General features: G+C 43.6%; 1 protein-coding gene across 4 annotated transcripts in view; it reads right to left on the bottom strand.

Annotated features, from left to right (window-relative positions):
• The window catches only part of LOC135541893 (E3 ubiquitin-protein ligase RAD18-like), a 111,048-nt gene extending 107,082 nt beyond the window's left edge, over positions 1–3,966 (bottom strand). For all 4 annotated transcript variants that reach the window (XR_010456005.1, XM_064968377.1, XM_064968380.1 and 1 more), the window contains exons 1-4: positions 3,772–3,966; positions 3,346–3,424; positions 3,132–3,193; positions 2,943–3,013 (exon numbers count right to left, since the gene is read on the bottom strand). Coding sequence is in view for 3 of the 4 variants with exons in the window: in XM_064968377.1 (XP_064824449.1) it covers positions 2,943–3,013; positions 3,132–3,193; positions 3,346–3,424; positions 3,772–3,822 (263 nt within the window). In the remaining variant the exon portion in view is untranslated. The remainder of the gene's footprint in view (positions 1–2,942; positions 3,014–3,131; positions 3,194–3,345; positions 3,425–3,771) is intronic.
• Positions 3,967–16,557: the final 12,591 nt, after the last annotated feature.

Below are 16,557 nucleotides of genomic sequence, written 5' to 3'. Positions count from 1 at the left end.
TAAACATGTTAAATTTGGTTTAAATAATGCAAAAACAAAGTGTTGTAAAATATGTGCCATGTAAAAAAGCTAACGTTTAAGTTCCATGCTCAGAACATGAGAACATATGAAAGTTGGTGGTTCCTTTTAACATGAGACTTCAATATTCCAAGGTAAGAGGTTTTAGGTTGTAATTAATATAGTATTTATAGGACTATAAAACAGTATTTATATGACGTTTGAAACAGTATTAGCGCACACCCAGCTAACTAACTAGCCATTTCACATTGGTTACACCAGCCATTAGGCTGATAGGCTTGAAGTCATAAACAGCGCTGTGCTTGCGAAGCGCTGCTGGCAAAACGCACGAAAGTGCTGTTTGAATGAATGATTACGGTCCTGCTGATGCACAGTCAGACTGCTCTACCAAATCAGACTTAATTATAACATAATAACACACAGAAATACGAGCCTTTGGTCATTAATATGATCGAATCCGGAAATTATCATTTCGAAAACAAAACGTTTATTATTTCAGTGAAATACGGAACCGTTCGGTATTTTATCTAACGGGTGGCATCCCTAAATCTAAATATTCTTGTTACATTGCACAACCTTCAATGTATGTCATAATTACGTAAAATTCTGGCAAAATAGTTCGCAATGAGCCAGGCAGCCCAAACTGTTGCATATACCCTGACTCTGCGTGCAATGAACGCAAGAGAAATTACAATTTCACCTGGTTAATATTGCCTGCTAAACTGGATCAGTAGTTATAACTAGTGATTATGATTGCTTGTTTTTTTTTAAAGATAAGTTTAATGCTAGCTAGCAATTTACCTTGGCTTCTACTGCATTTGCGTAACAGGCAGGCTACTCGTGGAGTGCAATGGTTAGAGCGTTGGACAAGTTAACTGTGCGGTTGCAAGATTGGGTCCCCTGAGCTGACAAGGTGAAAATCTGTCGTTCTGCCCCTGAACAAGGCAGTTAACCCAGTTCCTAGGCAGTCATTGAAAATAAGAACGTGCTCTTAACTGACTTGCCTAGTTAAATAAAAAGGTATTTTTAAAAATAACTGTTTTATTTATATATAAATCGGAGCCCAAAAATACCAATTTCCGATTGTTATGAAAACTTGAAATCAGTCGACCTCTATTCTGTATACAACATACGTACTGAATGAGGCTATAAAAATAGGAATAGGTAAAGTATCAGAATGTCACATGTGCTGCCATGCAAGATGTTCTTTACTGCGTGGCGCCAGTCAAATTCAAATAGGCTAAACCATCGTCTGTCACATCACGATGTCATCACCATCAATGACAGCTGTCGATAGATGATGCTGTCCTAATATCGCCCAACCCCTAACACACACACAATGTACCCCTATGCCCTCTGGGGAAGAGCAAGGAGACGGAGGACACTGTAGAGTTGTAATTTTCCCCCACGAGGTGCACTTCGGCATGGGTTGAGCCCAGGCAGAAGAGGATGAGATGATCTAAGCCCACATGACAGTTTGACCTGATTGCATGCCTGATTTACTATTCAGATGCAGGCCAGTTCCATTGTGAATAACAGGGAGGAATGCAGAGCCATGGTTTTAGAGAAGGCATGAATCACCCAGTTCCCAGAGGAAAGGGCATCCTGATAGTTACCAGGAAACCAGGATATCTGCTCCCTAAACACAACGTCCAATATAGGGAGGGAAATACATTACCCTAAAGGCCAAAGTAAAGTATTTCATGCTGCTTGCTTTTTTGTTGTCAATTAATAGACATATTGTAACACTATGCAACTGTCACATAAAGTGGTAGAAAAATGCTATTAACAGTGGGTGTTAGATTAATGAGCTGACAAATCGCAAGGCCAGACGAAGCCTCCAGAGGAAGTTTATCATTCCTTCCACTTTATTCTCAGTATAATCATTCTAAAATTACACATTTTAATTGCATTCCCAAACATCAGAACAAAACTTATAAAGCCAGTACACAAAACAGCACTCTCTGAATGGTTCTGAATGTATACACTGAGTATACCAAACAGTAGGAACACCTTCCTAATATTGAGTCGACATTCCCTCAGAACAGCCTCAATTCGTAGGGGCATGGACTCTACAAGGTGTTGAAAGTGTTCCACGGCCATTCTGGGCTCATGTTGACTCCAAAGCTTCCCACTGTCGTGTCAAGTTGGCTGAATGTCTTTTGGGTGGTGGACCATTCTTGATACACACGGGAAACTGTTAAGTGTAAAAACCCCAGCAGTTTTTGACACAAACCGGTGCGCCTGGCACCCATTACCATAAATCTTGTGCCTTGCCCATTCACCCTCAATGTCACACATACACAATCCATGTCTCAATGCTTAAAAATCCTTCTTTAACCTGTCTCCTCCCCTTCATCTACACTAATTGAAGTCGATTTAGCAAGTGACATCATTAAGGGATCATAGCTTTTACCTACAGTGCATTCAGAAAGTATTCATACCCCTTCCCCACATTTTGTTATGTTACAGCCTTATTCTAAAATGGATTACATTTTTTTTCCTCCTCTTCAATCTACACACAGTGATGACTAAGCCAAAAAGTCAGTGGGACGGAATACTTTCCGAATGCACTGTAGATTCACCTGGTCAGTCTAGGTCTTGGAGAGAGCAGGTGTCTTAATGTTTTGCACACTCGGTGCATAATACACATGCATTTGAAGTTGGGCTTATGGTATCAGGCATAGATTTCACCTTGAGACACTGAGCATGGTGGCCTTTTCAAAATACAAAGTGTTGTGGTTTCTCTATTATGAATTGGCAGTTCATCTATGGTATCGGTAAGCACATTTATCAAGGCTCAGTTGAGCTACATGTTGCCTGAATATATGCTTCAAGATATAGACTAGATACATTATGGATTTCTTCTCAATTTCTGTTTTTCTACCAGCATATCATGTGAGTATTTAATACACAATAGGTACCTTGCAGATTTAAAGTTTGTGACCAGGTCATCCAGTATCCGGTTGTTTCTTAGGTCCTGTTCTGTTGTAGGCTAAAATAGAGAAAAATACATGCTTGTCTGATTTTGACATGTTCAAGCTACCTAGACAGATTACATTTGAAAGATCGTTTTATTGCCATGATGCAGTGCCACCATGCATCATACTTACTGAATTGCATACTGGACATTGTAATTTGTAGGACATAAATTTTCTTATGCACAAAGAGCAGACTGTAATGAGAAATTCACATAATCAGGTGTGGATACAATATTATTATGAGACAAGTGTTATCTTCTATAGCCTACACCTGACGGTACAGCTATAACATTGTTTTGAAAATTAATGGGTTGTGTCTAGTGACGACAAAATCTGGGTAACTTACAGTTGTGAGAGCATTTGGTCATCATTGCGATACTCAGGAATTCGAAACAAATGGGACATCGGAGAATGGTATCAACATTCTGCATTGCAGAAATAATACCGTCAGTATGATAGTTACTTGGTGAGCAACACATTAACAAACTGCTTTTAATAACGTGTTGCTAAAGGCACCAACATTATATACACTGCTGGGCTAAATAGCTAGCTTTTTTGTTTGCTAACTAACGTTAGCTGTATGCATGTTTAAAAAGCCAAAACAATAAAAGTTAGTTAGCTAGCTATAGTAACTGGCTGACGCATATGCTATATTCGCTTGCTAACATGGGTTTATACTATTTTGTTAAGCTATTTTGAGAAAATAGATAACGTTAGCTAACTAACTAGCGTTAGCTTGTCGATGTGAGAGTTGTTTTGAACAAGCACTTACTTTGAGGCAAGTCAGATTTGGTGGTAAATCAGCTTCATTCAAATTGGCCATGATGACAGTTCTTGATAAGCAGTAGTTAGTTTCTTACAGTTTTGATTCGCTAAACCAAAAGTGAGAAAATAATTCAGAAACTCTGACGAGTAACGTTAGCTATGTATAATCGCGCGTAGATTTATTTTCGTACCAAATGCACACTTCCGGGAGGATGACGTTTCCTTCTTCTATGGTATAATGGCGTTCGCAACAATTAAATGTGCATTTCGCCACCTAATGTGCGGGTGTATAATAAGGATCACAAGAAAGGAAAGGAAAACCCGACAGTCTAGGGGGGGATGGTAATGAGACCCGTAACATAACTCAGGTAAATTATAATAGTGACAAAGTAAAAGTGTGAACGAAATAACCAGGACAACTGAAATCTACCATCAAACTCAAGGTTTATTTGAAAACACAAGGGGGTGGGGGGGACAGGAAGGGGCTGAGCTGGGCCCAAGGAAAGAAACAATAAGTATTCAAAAACACCCCTAGATTAGCCTACTTTAACAACAGCTATCTAACCAAAAATACAGTGGGTGGTCCACCCAGTTCTAACTACTGTATTTAACAAAGTCTACCTACGGGTAGTGTATGCCCATGGGTGACTTGTCTTGGTTTCCCCACCAGCAAACAAACACCATAACCAGAAACAATACTCACAGGTGAGGACAAAGTGCTATGTAGGTGCTCAAACAAAAGAGAGATTAATACACAAAGAGAGAGTGACACAAAGAGACCTACAGAGAGATTGCGCTCTAGAGCATTACATTTTACATTTAAGTCATTTGGCAGACGCTCTTATCCAGAGCGACTTACAAATTGGTGAATTCACCTTATGACATCCAGTGGAACAGCCACTTTACAATAGTGCATCTAAATCATGTAAGGGGGGGTGAGAAGGATTACTTTATCCTATCCTAGGTACTCCTTAAAGAGGTGGGGTTTCAGGTGTCTCCAGAAGGTGGTGATTGACTCCGCTGTCCTGGCGTCGTGAGGGAGTTTGTTCCACCATTGGGGGGCCAGAGCAGCGAACAGTTTTGACTGGGCTGAGCGGGAACTGTACTTCCTCAGTGGTAGGGAGGCGAGCAGGCCAGAGGTGGATGAACGCAGTGCCCTTGTTTGGGTGTAGGGCCTGATCAGAGCCTGGAGGTACTGCGGTGCCGTTCCCCTCACAGCTCCGTAGGCAAGCACCATGGTCTTGTAGCGGATGCGAGCTTCAACTGGAAGCCAGTGGAGAGAGCGGAGGAGCGGGGTGACGTGAGAGAACTTGGGAAGGTTGAACACCAGACGGGCTGCGGCATTCTGGATGAGTTGTAGGGGTTTAATGGCACAGGCAGGGAGCCCAGCCAACAGCGAGTTGCAGTAATCCAGACCGGAGATGACAAGTGCCTGGATTAGGACCTGCGCCGCTTCCTGTGTGAGGCAGGGTCGTACTCTGCGGATGTTGTAGAGCATGAACCTACAGGAACGGGCCACCGCCTTGATGTTAGAGCAAACAACTGATAGGGTTTTTAAACCAAGGGAAAGGAACTGTGATAGGGTAGGAAACAAGAGGAGGTGTGTCTTCTGATTGATGATTGGATTGGTGACTGATTGGGGAGTGATGATTTTCACCTGTGAGGGGAGAAGGAGAGAAAAGAACACAGGATACACACACACACACACAGGATACACACACAGGATACTGGTATCCGTAACAAAAACATTTTGGTAAAAATAAATAAAATAATCATACAAACTACCAAAAAATGAATTTACTAAACAAAATCAACCTGCATTTCTGTAAAAACATTCTAATCAGGTCCCAACACAGGCTCAGAAGCATCCTGTGTGGGCGGGACATTTCCTAACTACAAAAGTTATTGTAGTGCTCCTGCCATTAAGTATTGGAGCCCTAAAAATGTACCGGCTGCAGATATGACACCCAGCTTCTTGGACTTCTTAGACACTTGTGTTGTACTGTTAATCACTGTGGCTATCAATGCCACAAAATCAACCTTCTCCACAATAAGTGTACCCAGGTCACCCAATTTACTTAAAACACTAGAAACAGGTTGCATTGCATCCACTGCCATATCTTTAAACACTGTTGCCTCTTCGACTTTCTCCATCGCCTCCACATAGGAGATTCTCTGCGCAGCCCGGATCCTTGACACCTTCGACCTCCGTCACCCTGACAGGGCACTCGAGGAAGTCCGGAGTATGTTCCCCACCACAGTTGCAACATTTTCCATTCACAGATTATTCAGCATCATACTTCTCCCGTCTGCAAACATTTGACATGTGAACATATCCTTCACAATTTCCACACTGTAGTAGTTACAGTTGAAGTCAAAAGTTTACATACACCTGAGCCAAAGACATTTAATCGTAGTAAAAATTCCTTGTCTTAGGTCAGTTAAGATCACCACTATTTTAAGAATGTGAAATGTCAGAATAATAATAAAGAGAATGATTTATTTCAGCTTTTATTTCTTTCATCACATTCCCAGTCTATCAGAAGTTTACATACACTCAATTAGTATTTGGTAGCATTGCAATTAAATTGTTTAACTTGGGTCAAACGTTTCAGGAAGCCTTCCACAAGCATCCCACAATAAGTTGGGTGAATGTTGGCCCATTCCTCCTGACAGAGCTGATGTAACTGAGTCAGGTTTGTAGGCCTCCTTGCTCGCACACACTTTTTCAGTTCCGCCCACAAAGTATCTATGGGGTTGAGGTCAGGGCTTTGTGATGTCCACTCCACTCCAATACCTTGACTTTTTTGCCCTTAAGCCATTTTGCAACAACTTTTGGGGTCATTGTCCATTTGGAAGACCCATTTGCCACCAAGCTTTAACTTCCTGATTGACGTCTTGAGATGTTGCTTCAATATATCCACAATTTTCCTACCTGATGATGCCATCTATTTTGTGAAGTGCACCAGCAGCAAAGCACCCCACAACATGAGGCTAACACCCCCATGCTTCATGGTTGGGATGGTGTTCTTCGGCTTGCAAGCCTCCCACTTTTTCCTCCAAACACAACGATGGTCATTATGGCCAAACAATTCCATTTTTGTTTAATCAGATCAGAGGACATTTCTCCAAAAAGTACGATCTTTGTCTCCATGTGCAGTTGCAAACCATCGTCTGGCTTTTTTATGGCAGATTTGGAGCAGTGTCTTCTTCCTTGCTGAGTGGCCTTTCAGGTTAGGTCGATGTAGGACTCGTTTTACTGTGGCTATAGATACTTTGGAACCTGTTTCCTCCAGAATCTTCACAAGGTCCTTTGCTGTTGTTCTGGGATTGATTTGAACATCTCACACCAGAGTACGTTCACCTCTAGGAGACAGAGCGTGTTTCTTTCCTGAGTGGTATGATGGCTGCGTGGTCCCATGGTGTTTATACTTGCGTACTATTGTTTGTACAGATGAACGTGGTACCTTCAAGCGTTTGGAAATTTCTCCCAAGATTGAACCAGACTTGTGGAGGTCTACAATTTTTTTTCTGGGGTCTTGACTGATTTCTTTAGATTTCCCCATGAGGCACTGAGTTTGAAGGTAGGCCTTGAAATACATCCACAGGTACACCTCCAATTGACTCAAATTATGTCAATTAGCCTATCAGAAGCTTCTAAAGCCATGATGTAATTTTCTGTAATTTTCCAAGCTGTTTAAAGGCACAGTCAACTTAGTGTATGTAATGCATGACTTGTCACCGGGAATTGAAAATAAAACCGTAAATATATGAATAATTACCACACAAAACATTTTCTGATAGTGATTTATTGATACAAGTGGCGCGTGCTGGCAGTCAACCATGTAACCTCTCACTCCCACTCTGAGCCATTCAGTGTGATTGTTTATATATGTAGCTCGTGAGCTAAGCTGTAACATCAGCAATGTCTTTCAAAAGGAGACAACTCACAAATGTGGAAATTCTGGAGACTTTTTAAAATTCTGACAACGAGTTTGAGTATGAAAGTCAGGATCAGATTCTGATAGTGACAGGGAGGAGCTGGCCCCCAACCTTGGGCGCTAAATGGGTGACAACCACAATTAGTGAAATGTGTACCTTCGTGTTGACAGTCTTTCTCATGGGGATAGTAAAGAAGAACTCCCTAAGAGACTACTGGAGCACAGATCCTATGTTTGCCACCCCCTTCTTTGGCACCCTCTTTTCCCAAGACCCCTTCCTAGTTCTGCTGCGATGCCTGCATTTCATCAACAATGCTACTGCCATCCTAAATTGCCATTATACAAAATAAGAAATGTACTTACCAGCCTGACATCAGCATTTCAAATCAAATCAAATGTTATTTGTCACATACACATGGTTAGCAGATGTTAATGCGAGTGTAGCGAAATGCTTGTGCTTCTAGTTCCGACAATACAGTAATAACCAACAAGTAATCTAACTAACAATTCCAAAACTACTGTCTTATACACACAAGTGTTGGGGGATAAAGAATATGTACATAGAGATATATGAATGAGTGATGGTACAGAGCGGCATAGGCAAGATACAGTAGATGGTGCGGCAGGGTAGCCTAGTGGTTAGAGCGTTGGACTAGTAACCGGAAGGTTGCGAGTTCAAACCCCCGAGCTGACAAGGGACAAATCTGTCGTTCTGCCCCTGAACAGGCAGTTAACCCACTGTTCCCAGGCCGTCATTGAAAATAAGAATGTGTTCTTAACTGACTTGCCTGGTTAAATAAAGGTAAAATTAAAAAAAAAAAAAAAAAATGGTATCGAGTACAGTATATACATATGAGATGAGTATGTAAACAAAGTGGCATAGTTAAAGTGGCTAGTGATACATGTATTACATAAAGATGCAGTAGATGATATAGAGTACAGTATATACGTATACATATGAGATGAATAATGTATGGTATGTAAACATTATATTAGGTAGCATTCTTTAAAGTGGCTAGTGATATATTTTAAATCATTTCCCATCAATTCCCATTATTAAAGTGGCTGGAGTTGAGTCAGTGTGTTGGCAGCAGCCACTCAATGTTAGTGGTGGCTGTTTAACAGTCTGATGGCCTTGAGATAGAAGCTGTTTTTCAGTCTCTCGGTCCCAGCTTTGATGCACCTGTACTGACCTTGCCTTCTGGATGATAGCGGGGTGAACAGGCAGTGGCTCGGGTGGTTGTTGTCCTTGATGATCTTTATGGCCTTACTGTAACATCGGGTGGTGTAGGTGTCCTGGAGGGCAGGTAGTTTGCCTTACGGTTTTGGGCAGAGCAGTTGCCGTACCAGGCGGTGATACAGCCCGCCAGGATGCTCTCGATTGTGCATCTGTAGAAGTTTGTGAGTGCTTTTGGTGACAAGCCGAATTTCTTCAGCCTCCTGAGGTTGAAGAGGCGCCGCTGCCTCTTCTTCACGATGCTGTCTGTGTGGGTGGACCAATTCAGTTTGTCTGTGATGTGTATGCCGAGGAACTTAAAACTTACTACCCTCTCCACTACTGTTCCATCGATGTGGATAGGGGGGGTTTTCCCTCTGCTGTTTCCTGAAGACCACAATCATCTCCTTAGTTTTGTTGACGTTGAGTGTGAGGTTATTTTCCTGACACCACACTCCGAGGGCCCTCACCTCCTCCCTGTAGGCCGTCTCGTCGTTGTTGGTAATCAAGCCTACCACTTTTGTGTCGTCCGCAAACTTGATGATTGAGTTGGAGGCGTGCGTGGCCACGCAGTCATGGGTGAACAGGGATTACAGGAGAGGGCTCAGAACGCACCCGTGTGGGGCCCCAGTGTTGAGGATCAGCGGGGTGGAGATGTTGTTGCCTACCCTCACCACCTGGGGGCGGCCTGTCAGGAGGTCCAGTACCCAGTTGCGCAGGGCGGGGTCGAGACCCAGAGTCTCGAGCTTGATGACGAGCTTGGAGGGTACTATGGTGTTAAATGCCGAGCTGTAGTCGATGAACAGCATTCTCACATAGGTATTCCTCTTGTCCAGATGGGTTAGGGCAGTGTGCAGTGTGGTTGAGATTGCATCGTCTGTGGACCTATTTGGGCAGTAAGCAAATTGGAGTGGGTCTAGGGTGTCAGGTAGGGTGGAGGTGATATGGTCCTTGACTAGTCTCTCAAAGCACTTCATGATGACGGAAGTGAATATGTCCGTAAACACACCAGCCAGCTGGTCTGCGCATGCTCTGATGGCGCGGCTGGGGATGCCGTCTGGGCCTGCAGCCTTGCGAGGGTTAACACGTTTAAATGTTTTACTCACCTCGGCTGCAGTGAAGGAGAGGCCGCATGTTTTGGTTGCAGGCCGTGTCAGTGGCACTGTATTGTCCTCAAAGAGGGCAAAAAGTTATTTAGTCTGCCTGGGAGCAAGACATCCTGGTCCATGACGGGGCTGGTTTTCTTTTTGTAATCCGTGATTGACTGTAGACCCTGCCACATACCTCGTGTCTGAGCCGTTGAACTGAGATTCTACTTTGTCTCTATACTGACGCTTAGCTTGTTTGATTGCCTTGCGGACGGAATAGCTACACTGTTTGTATTCGGTCATGTTTCCGGTCACCTTGCCCTGATTAAAAGCAGTGGTTCGCGCTTTCAGTTTCACACGAATGCTGCCATCAATCCACGGTTTCTGGTTTGGGAATGTTTTAATCGTTTCTATGGGAACATTTGGTCGGGTGTTTGTGTCATACAAGGACCTATATGCATTGATGAGTCCCTGATGTTATGGAAAGGTAGGCTGGCGGTCAGTCAATATATTCCCTCCAAAAGGCACAGGTTTGGGGTCAAGTTCTTTGTTATGTGCGACGTGAAGACAGGATTTGTCCAGAACATTATAGTTTACCCAGGGTCCAACATTGAGGGGCTTGGGGTGTCCGGGTCCGTGGTGGTGACCATGCTGGCTCCTCATCTCAGCAAGGGACACACTTTGTATGTGGACAATTGTTACAGCAGTCCCACACTCTTCCAGCATCTGCTCTTCAACAGCACAGGGGCCTGTGGCACAGTCAGGTTGAACAGGAAGGGAATGCAAGCATTCGGATGCAGGAAGATGCAGAGAGGGGAGGTGGAGTTCAAGGAGATCTGACAACAGCTGGCAGTAAAGTGACAAGATATTTTTCCATCTGATCGACACTGCTGCCCTCAATGGGCACATAGTTCACCGTCAACTAACAGGTGAGATGATTACTGAACACGGTATTTTTGTAATTGGATGTACAGTTCACATGCAAATCATATACAGTTCCATTATGCAATTATAGTGACAATATCTCACCCACCTACCCACTGCCTTATCATCCTCTCCCTTCCCTCATCCTCCCCACTCCCTCATAGGTAAAGTAATTACCTACCAAAAGAGAGATCCTCATGAGAGAGCTGCTGGAGGAGCACCACACTCCTCGGCGCCCATCCACTGGGGGCCGTCCTGCTGCAGACAATCCCCTACGCAATTTCCCTGCAAAGTCCCTCAAACTGATGCTCAAGGTAGTCAAAGTCTGCCTGTCTGGCACCAGGAGAAGTAAGCAGGGGAAGTTGACAAAATACATGTGTTTAGCTTGTGATACACCTCTATGTATTTCACCATGCTTTGGGGAGTATTATATGCTCAAGCACAATTGAGCACATCTGCAGCAATTAGTGACAGACTGACCTGACAGGTGACTTGACAGGGGACACCTGTCAAGTCAGTCTGTCACTAATTGACACTATGCCATGATACTATACTATGCCATGATACTATGCCATGATACTATGCCATGATACTATACTATGCCATGATACGATACTATGCCATGATACTATGCCATGATACTATGTCATGATACTATGTCATGATACTATGCCATGATACTATACTATGCCATGATACTATGCCGTGATACTATACTATGCCATGATACTATGCCATGATACTATACTATGCCATGATAATATACTATGCCATGATACTATGCCATGATACTATGCCATGATACATTACTATGCCATCAAACTATGCCATGATACTATACTATGCCATGACACTATACTATGCCATGATACTATGCCATGATACTATACTATGCCATGATACTATGCCATTATACTACACTATGCCATGATACTATGCCATGATACTATACTATGCCATGATACTATACTATGCCATGATACTATACTATGCCATGATACTATGCCATGATACTATACTATGCCATGATATGACACTATGCCATGATACTATGCCATGACACTATACTATGCCATGATACTATGCCATGATACTATACTATGCCATGATACTATGCCATGATACTATGCCATGATACTATACTATGCCATGATTTTTTACTATGCCATGATACTATACTATGCCATGATACTATACTATGCCGTGATACTATACTATGCCATGATACTATGCCATGATACTATACTATGCCATGATACTATGCCATGATACGATACTATGCCATGATACTATGCCATGATACTATGTCATGATACTATGCCATGATACTATGCCATGATACTATGCCGGGATACTATACTATGCCATGATACTATTCCATGATACTATACTATGCCATGATACTATACTATGCCATGATACTATACTATGCCATCAAACTATGCCATGATACTATACTATGCCATGATACTACGCCATAAGACTTTCGGCGCTGACAGAGATGGCCGCCTCGCTTCGCGTTCCTAGGAAACTATGCAGTTTTTTGTGTTTTTACGTGTTATTTCTTACAATAGTACCCCAGGCCATCTTAGGTTTCATTACATACAGTCGAGAAGAACTACTGTATATAAGATCAGCGTCAACTCACCATCAGTACGACCAAGAATATGTTTTTCGCGACGCGGATCCTGTGTTCTGCCTTACAAACAGGACAACGGAATGGATCACATGCAGCGACCCAAAAAAACGACTCCGAAAAAGAGGGAAACGTGGCGGTCTTCTGGTCAGACTACGGAGATGGGCACATCGTGCCCCACTTCCTAGCATTCTTCTTGCCAATGTCCAGTCTCTTGACAACAAGGTTGATGAAATCCGAGCAGCATTCGGGTAGCATTCCAGAGGGACATCAGAGACTGTAACGTTCTGTGCTTCACGGAAACATGGCTCACTGGAGAGACGCTATCCGAAGCTGTGCAGCCAACGGGTTTCTCCACGCATCGCGCCGACAGAAACAAACACCTTTCTGGTAAGAAGAGGGGTGGGGGTGTATGCCTTATGGCTAACGAGGCATGGTGCGATGAAAGAAACATACAGGAACTCAAATCCTTCTGTTCACCTGATTTAGAATTCCTCACAATCAAATGTAGACCGCATTATCTACCAAGAGAATTCTCTTTGATTATAATCACAGCCATATATATCCCCCCCCAAGCAGACACATCGATGGCTCTGAACAAACTTTATTTAACTCTTTGCAAACTGGAAACCATTTATCCGGAGGCTGCATTCATTGCTGCTGGGGATTTTAACAAGGCTAATCTGAAAACAAGACTCCCTAAATTTTATCAGCATATCGATTGCGCAACCAGGGGCGGAAAAACCTTGGATCACTGTTACTCTAACTTCCGCGACGCATATAAGGCCCTGCCCCGCCCCCCTTTCGGAAAAGCTGACCACGACTCCATTTTGCTGATACCTGCCTACAGACAAAAGCTAAAAAAGAAGCTCCACGCTGAGGTCTGTCCAACGCTGGTCCGACCAAGCTGACTCCACACTCCAAGACTGCTTCCATCACGTGGACTGGGACATATTTCGTATTGCTTCAGATAACAACATTGACGAATACGCTGATTCGGTGTGCGAGTTCATTAGAACGTGCGTTGAAGATGTCGTTCCCATAGCAACGATTAAAACATTCCCTAACCAGAAACCGTGGATTGATGGCAGCATTCGCGTGAAACTGAAAGCGCGAACCACTGCTTTCAATCAGGGCAAGGTGTCTGGTAACATGACTGAATACAAACAATGCAGCTATTCCCTCCGTAAGGCTATCAAACAAGCTAAGCGTCAGTACAGAGACAAAGTAGAATCCCAATTCAATGGCTCAGACACAAGAGGCATGTGGCAGGGTCTACAGTCAATCACGGACTACAGGAAGAAATCCAGCCAAGTCACGGACCAGGATGTCTTGCTCCCAGGCAGACTAAATAACTTTTTGCCCTCTTTGAGGACAATACAGTGCCACTGACACTACCTGCAACGGAAAAATGCGGTCTCTCCTTCACTGCAGCCGAGGTGAGTAAAACATTTAAACGTGTTAACCCTCGCAAGGCTGCAGGCCCAGACGGCATCCCCAGCCGCGCCCTCAGAGCATGCGCAGACCAGCTGGCTGGTGTGTTTACGGACATATTCAATCAATCCCTATACCAGTCTGCTGTTCCCACATGCTTCAAGAGGGCCACCATTGTTCCTGTTCCCAAGAAAGCTAAGGTAACTGAGCTAAACGACTACCGCCCGTAGCACTCACTTCCGTCATCATGAAGTGCTTTGAGAGACTAGTCAAGGACCATATCACCTCCACCCTACCTGACACCCTAGACCCACTCCAATTTGCTTACCGCTCAAATAGGTCCACAGACGATGCAATCTCAACCACACTGCACACTGCCCTAACCTATCTGGACAAGAGGAATACCTATGTGAGAATGCTGTTCATCGACTACAGCTCGGCATTCAACACCATAGTACCCTCCAAGCTCGTCATCAAGCTCGAGACCCTGGGTCTCGACTCCCGCCCTGTGCAACTGGGTACTGGACTTCCTGACGGGCCGCCCCCAGGTGGTGAGGGTAGGTAACAACATCTCCTCCCCGCTGATCCTCAACACTGGGGCCCCACTGGCTGGGTGCGTTCTGAGCCCTCTCCTGTACTCCCTGTTCACCCACGACTGCGTGGCCACACACGCCTCCAACTCAATCATCAAGTTTGCGGACGACACAACAGTGGTAGGCTTGATTACCAACAACGACGAGACGGCATACAGGGAGGAGGTGAGGGCCCTCGGAGTGTGGTGTCAGGAAAATAACCTCACACTCAACGTCAACAAAACTAAGGAGATGATTGTGGACTTCAGGAAACAGCAGAGGGAACACCCCCCTATCCACATCGATGGAACAGTAGTGGAGAGAGTAGCAAGTTTTAAGTTCCTCGGCATACACATCACAGACAAACTGAATTGGTCCACTCACACAGACAGCATCGTGAAGAAGGCGCAGCACGCCTCTTCAACCTCAGGAGGCTGAAGAAATTCGGCTTGTCACCAAAAGCACTCACAAACTTCTACAGATGCACAATCGAGAGCATCCTGGCGGGCTGTATCACCGCCTGGTACGGCAACTGCTCCGCCCTCAACCGTAAGGCTCTCCAGAGGGTAGTGAGGTCTGCACAACGCATCACCGGGGGCAAACTACCTGCCCTCGAGGACACCTACACCACCCGATGTTACAGGAAGGCCATAAAGATCATCAAGGACATCAACCACCCGAGCCACTGCCTGTTCACCCCGCTATCATCCAGAAGGCGAGGTCAGTACAGGTGCATCAAAGCTGGGACCGAGAGACTGAAAAACAGCTTCTATCTCAAGGCCATCAGACTGTTAAACAGCCACCATTAACATTGAGTGGCTGCTGCCAACACACTGACACCGACTCAACTCCAGCCACTTTAATAATGGGAATTGATGGGAAATGATGTAAATATATCACTAGCCACTTTAAACAATGCTACCTTATATAATGTTACTTACCCTACATTATTCATCTCATATGCATACGTATATACTGTACTCTATATCATCGACTGCATCCTTATGTAATACATGTATCACTAGCCACTTTAACTATGCCACTTTGTTTACATACTCATCTCATATGTATATACTGTACTCGATACCATCTACTGTATCTTGCCTATGCTGCTCTGTACCATCACTCATTCATATATCCTTATGTACATATTCTTTATCCCCTTACACTGTGTATAAGACAGTAGTTTAGGAATTGTTAGTTAGATTACTTGTTGGTTATTACTGCATTGTCGGAACTAGAAGCACAAGCATTTCGCTACACTCGCATTAACATCTGCTAACCATGTGTATGTGACAAATAAAAATTTGATTTGATTTGATTTGATATGCCATGATACTATGCCATGACACTATACTATGCCATGATACTATGCCATGATACTATACTATGCCATGATACTATGCCATGATACTATGCCATGATACTATGCCATGATACTACACTATGCCATGATACTATGCCATGATACTATGCCATGATACTATAGTATGCCATGATACTATGCCATGATACTATGCCATGATACTATGCCATGATACTATACTATGCCATGATACTAAGTCATGATACTATGTCATGATACTATACTATGTCATGATACTATGACATGATACTATGCCATTATACCATGCCATGATACCATGTCATGATACTATACTATGCCATGATACTATACTATGCCATGATACTATACTATGCCATGATACTATACTATGCCATGATACTATGCCCTGATACTATGCCATGATACTATGCCATGCTACTATACTATGCCATGATACTATACTATGCCATGATAATATGCCATGATACTATACTATGCCATGATACTATACTATGCCATGATACTATACTATGCCATGGTAATATGCAATGATACTGCACTATGCCATGATACTATACTATGCCATGATACTATGCCATGATACTATGCCATGATACTATGCTATGCCATGATACTATATTATGCCATGATACTC

The sequence above is a fragment of the Oncorhynchus masou genome, chromosome 6, assembly GCF_036934945.1.
Source record: "Oncorhynchus masou masou isolate Uvic2021 chromosome 6, UVic_Omas_1.1, whole genome shotgun sequence".
In the NCBI taxonomy this organism is placed as follows: domain Eukaryota; kingdom Metazoa; phylum Chordata; class Actinopteri; order Salmoniformes; family Salmonidae; genus Oncorhynchus; species Oncorhynchus masou.
This window is presented reverse-complemented; position numbering and strand designations above follow the sequence as displayed.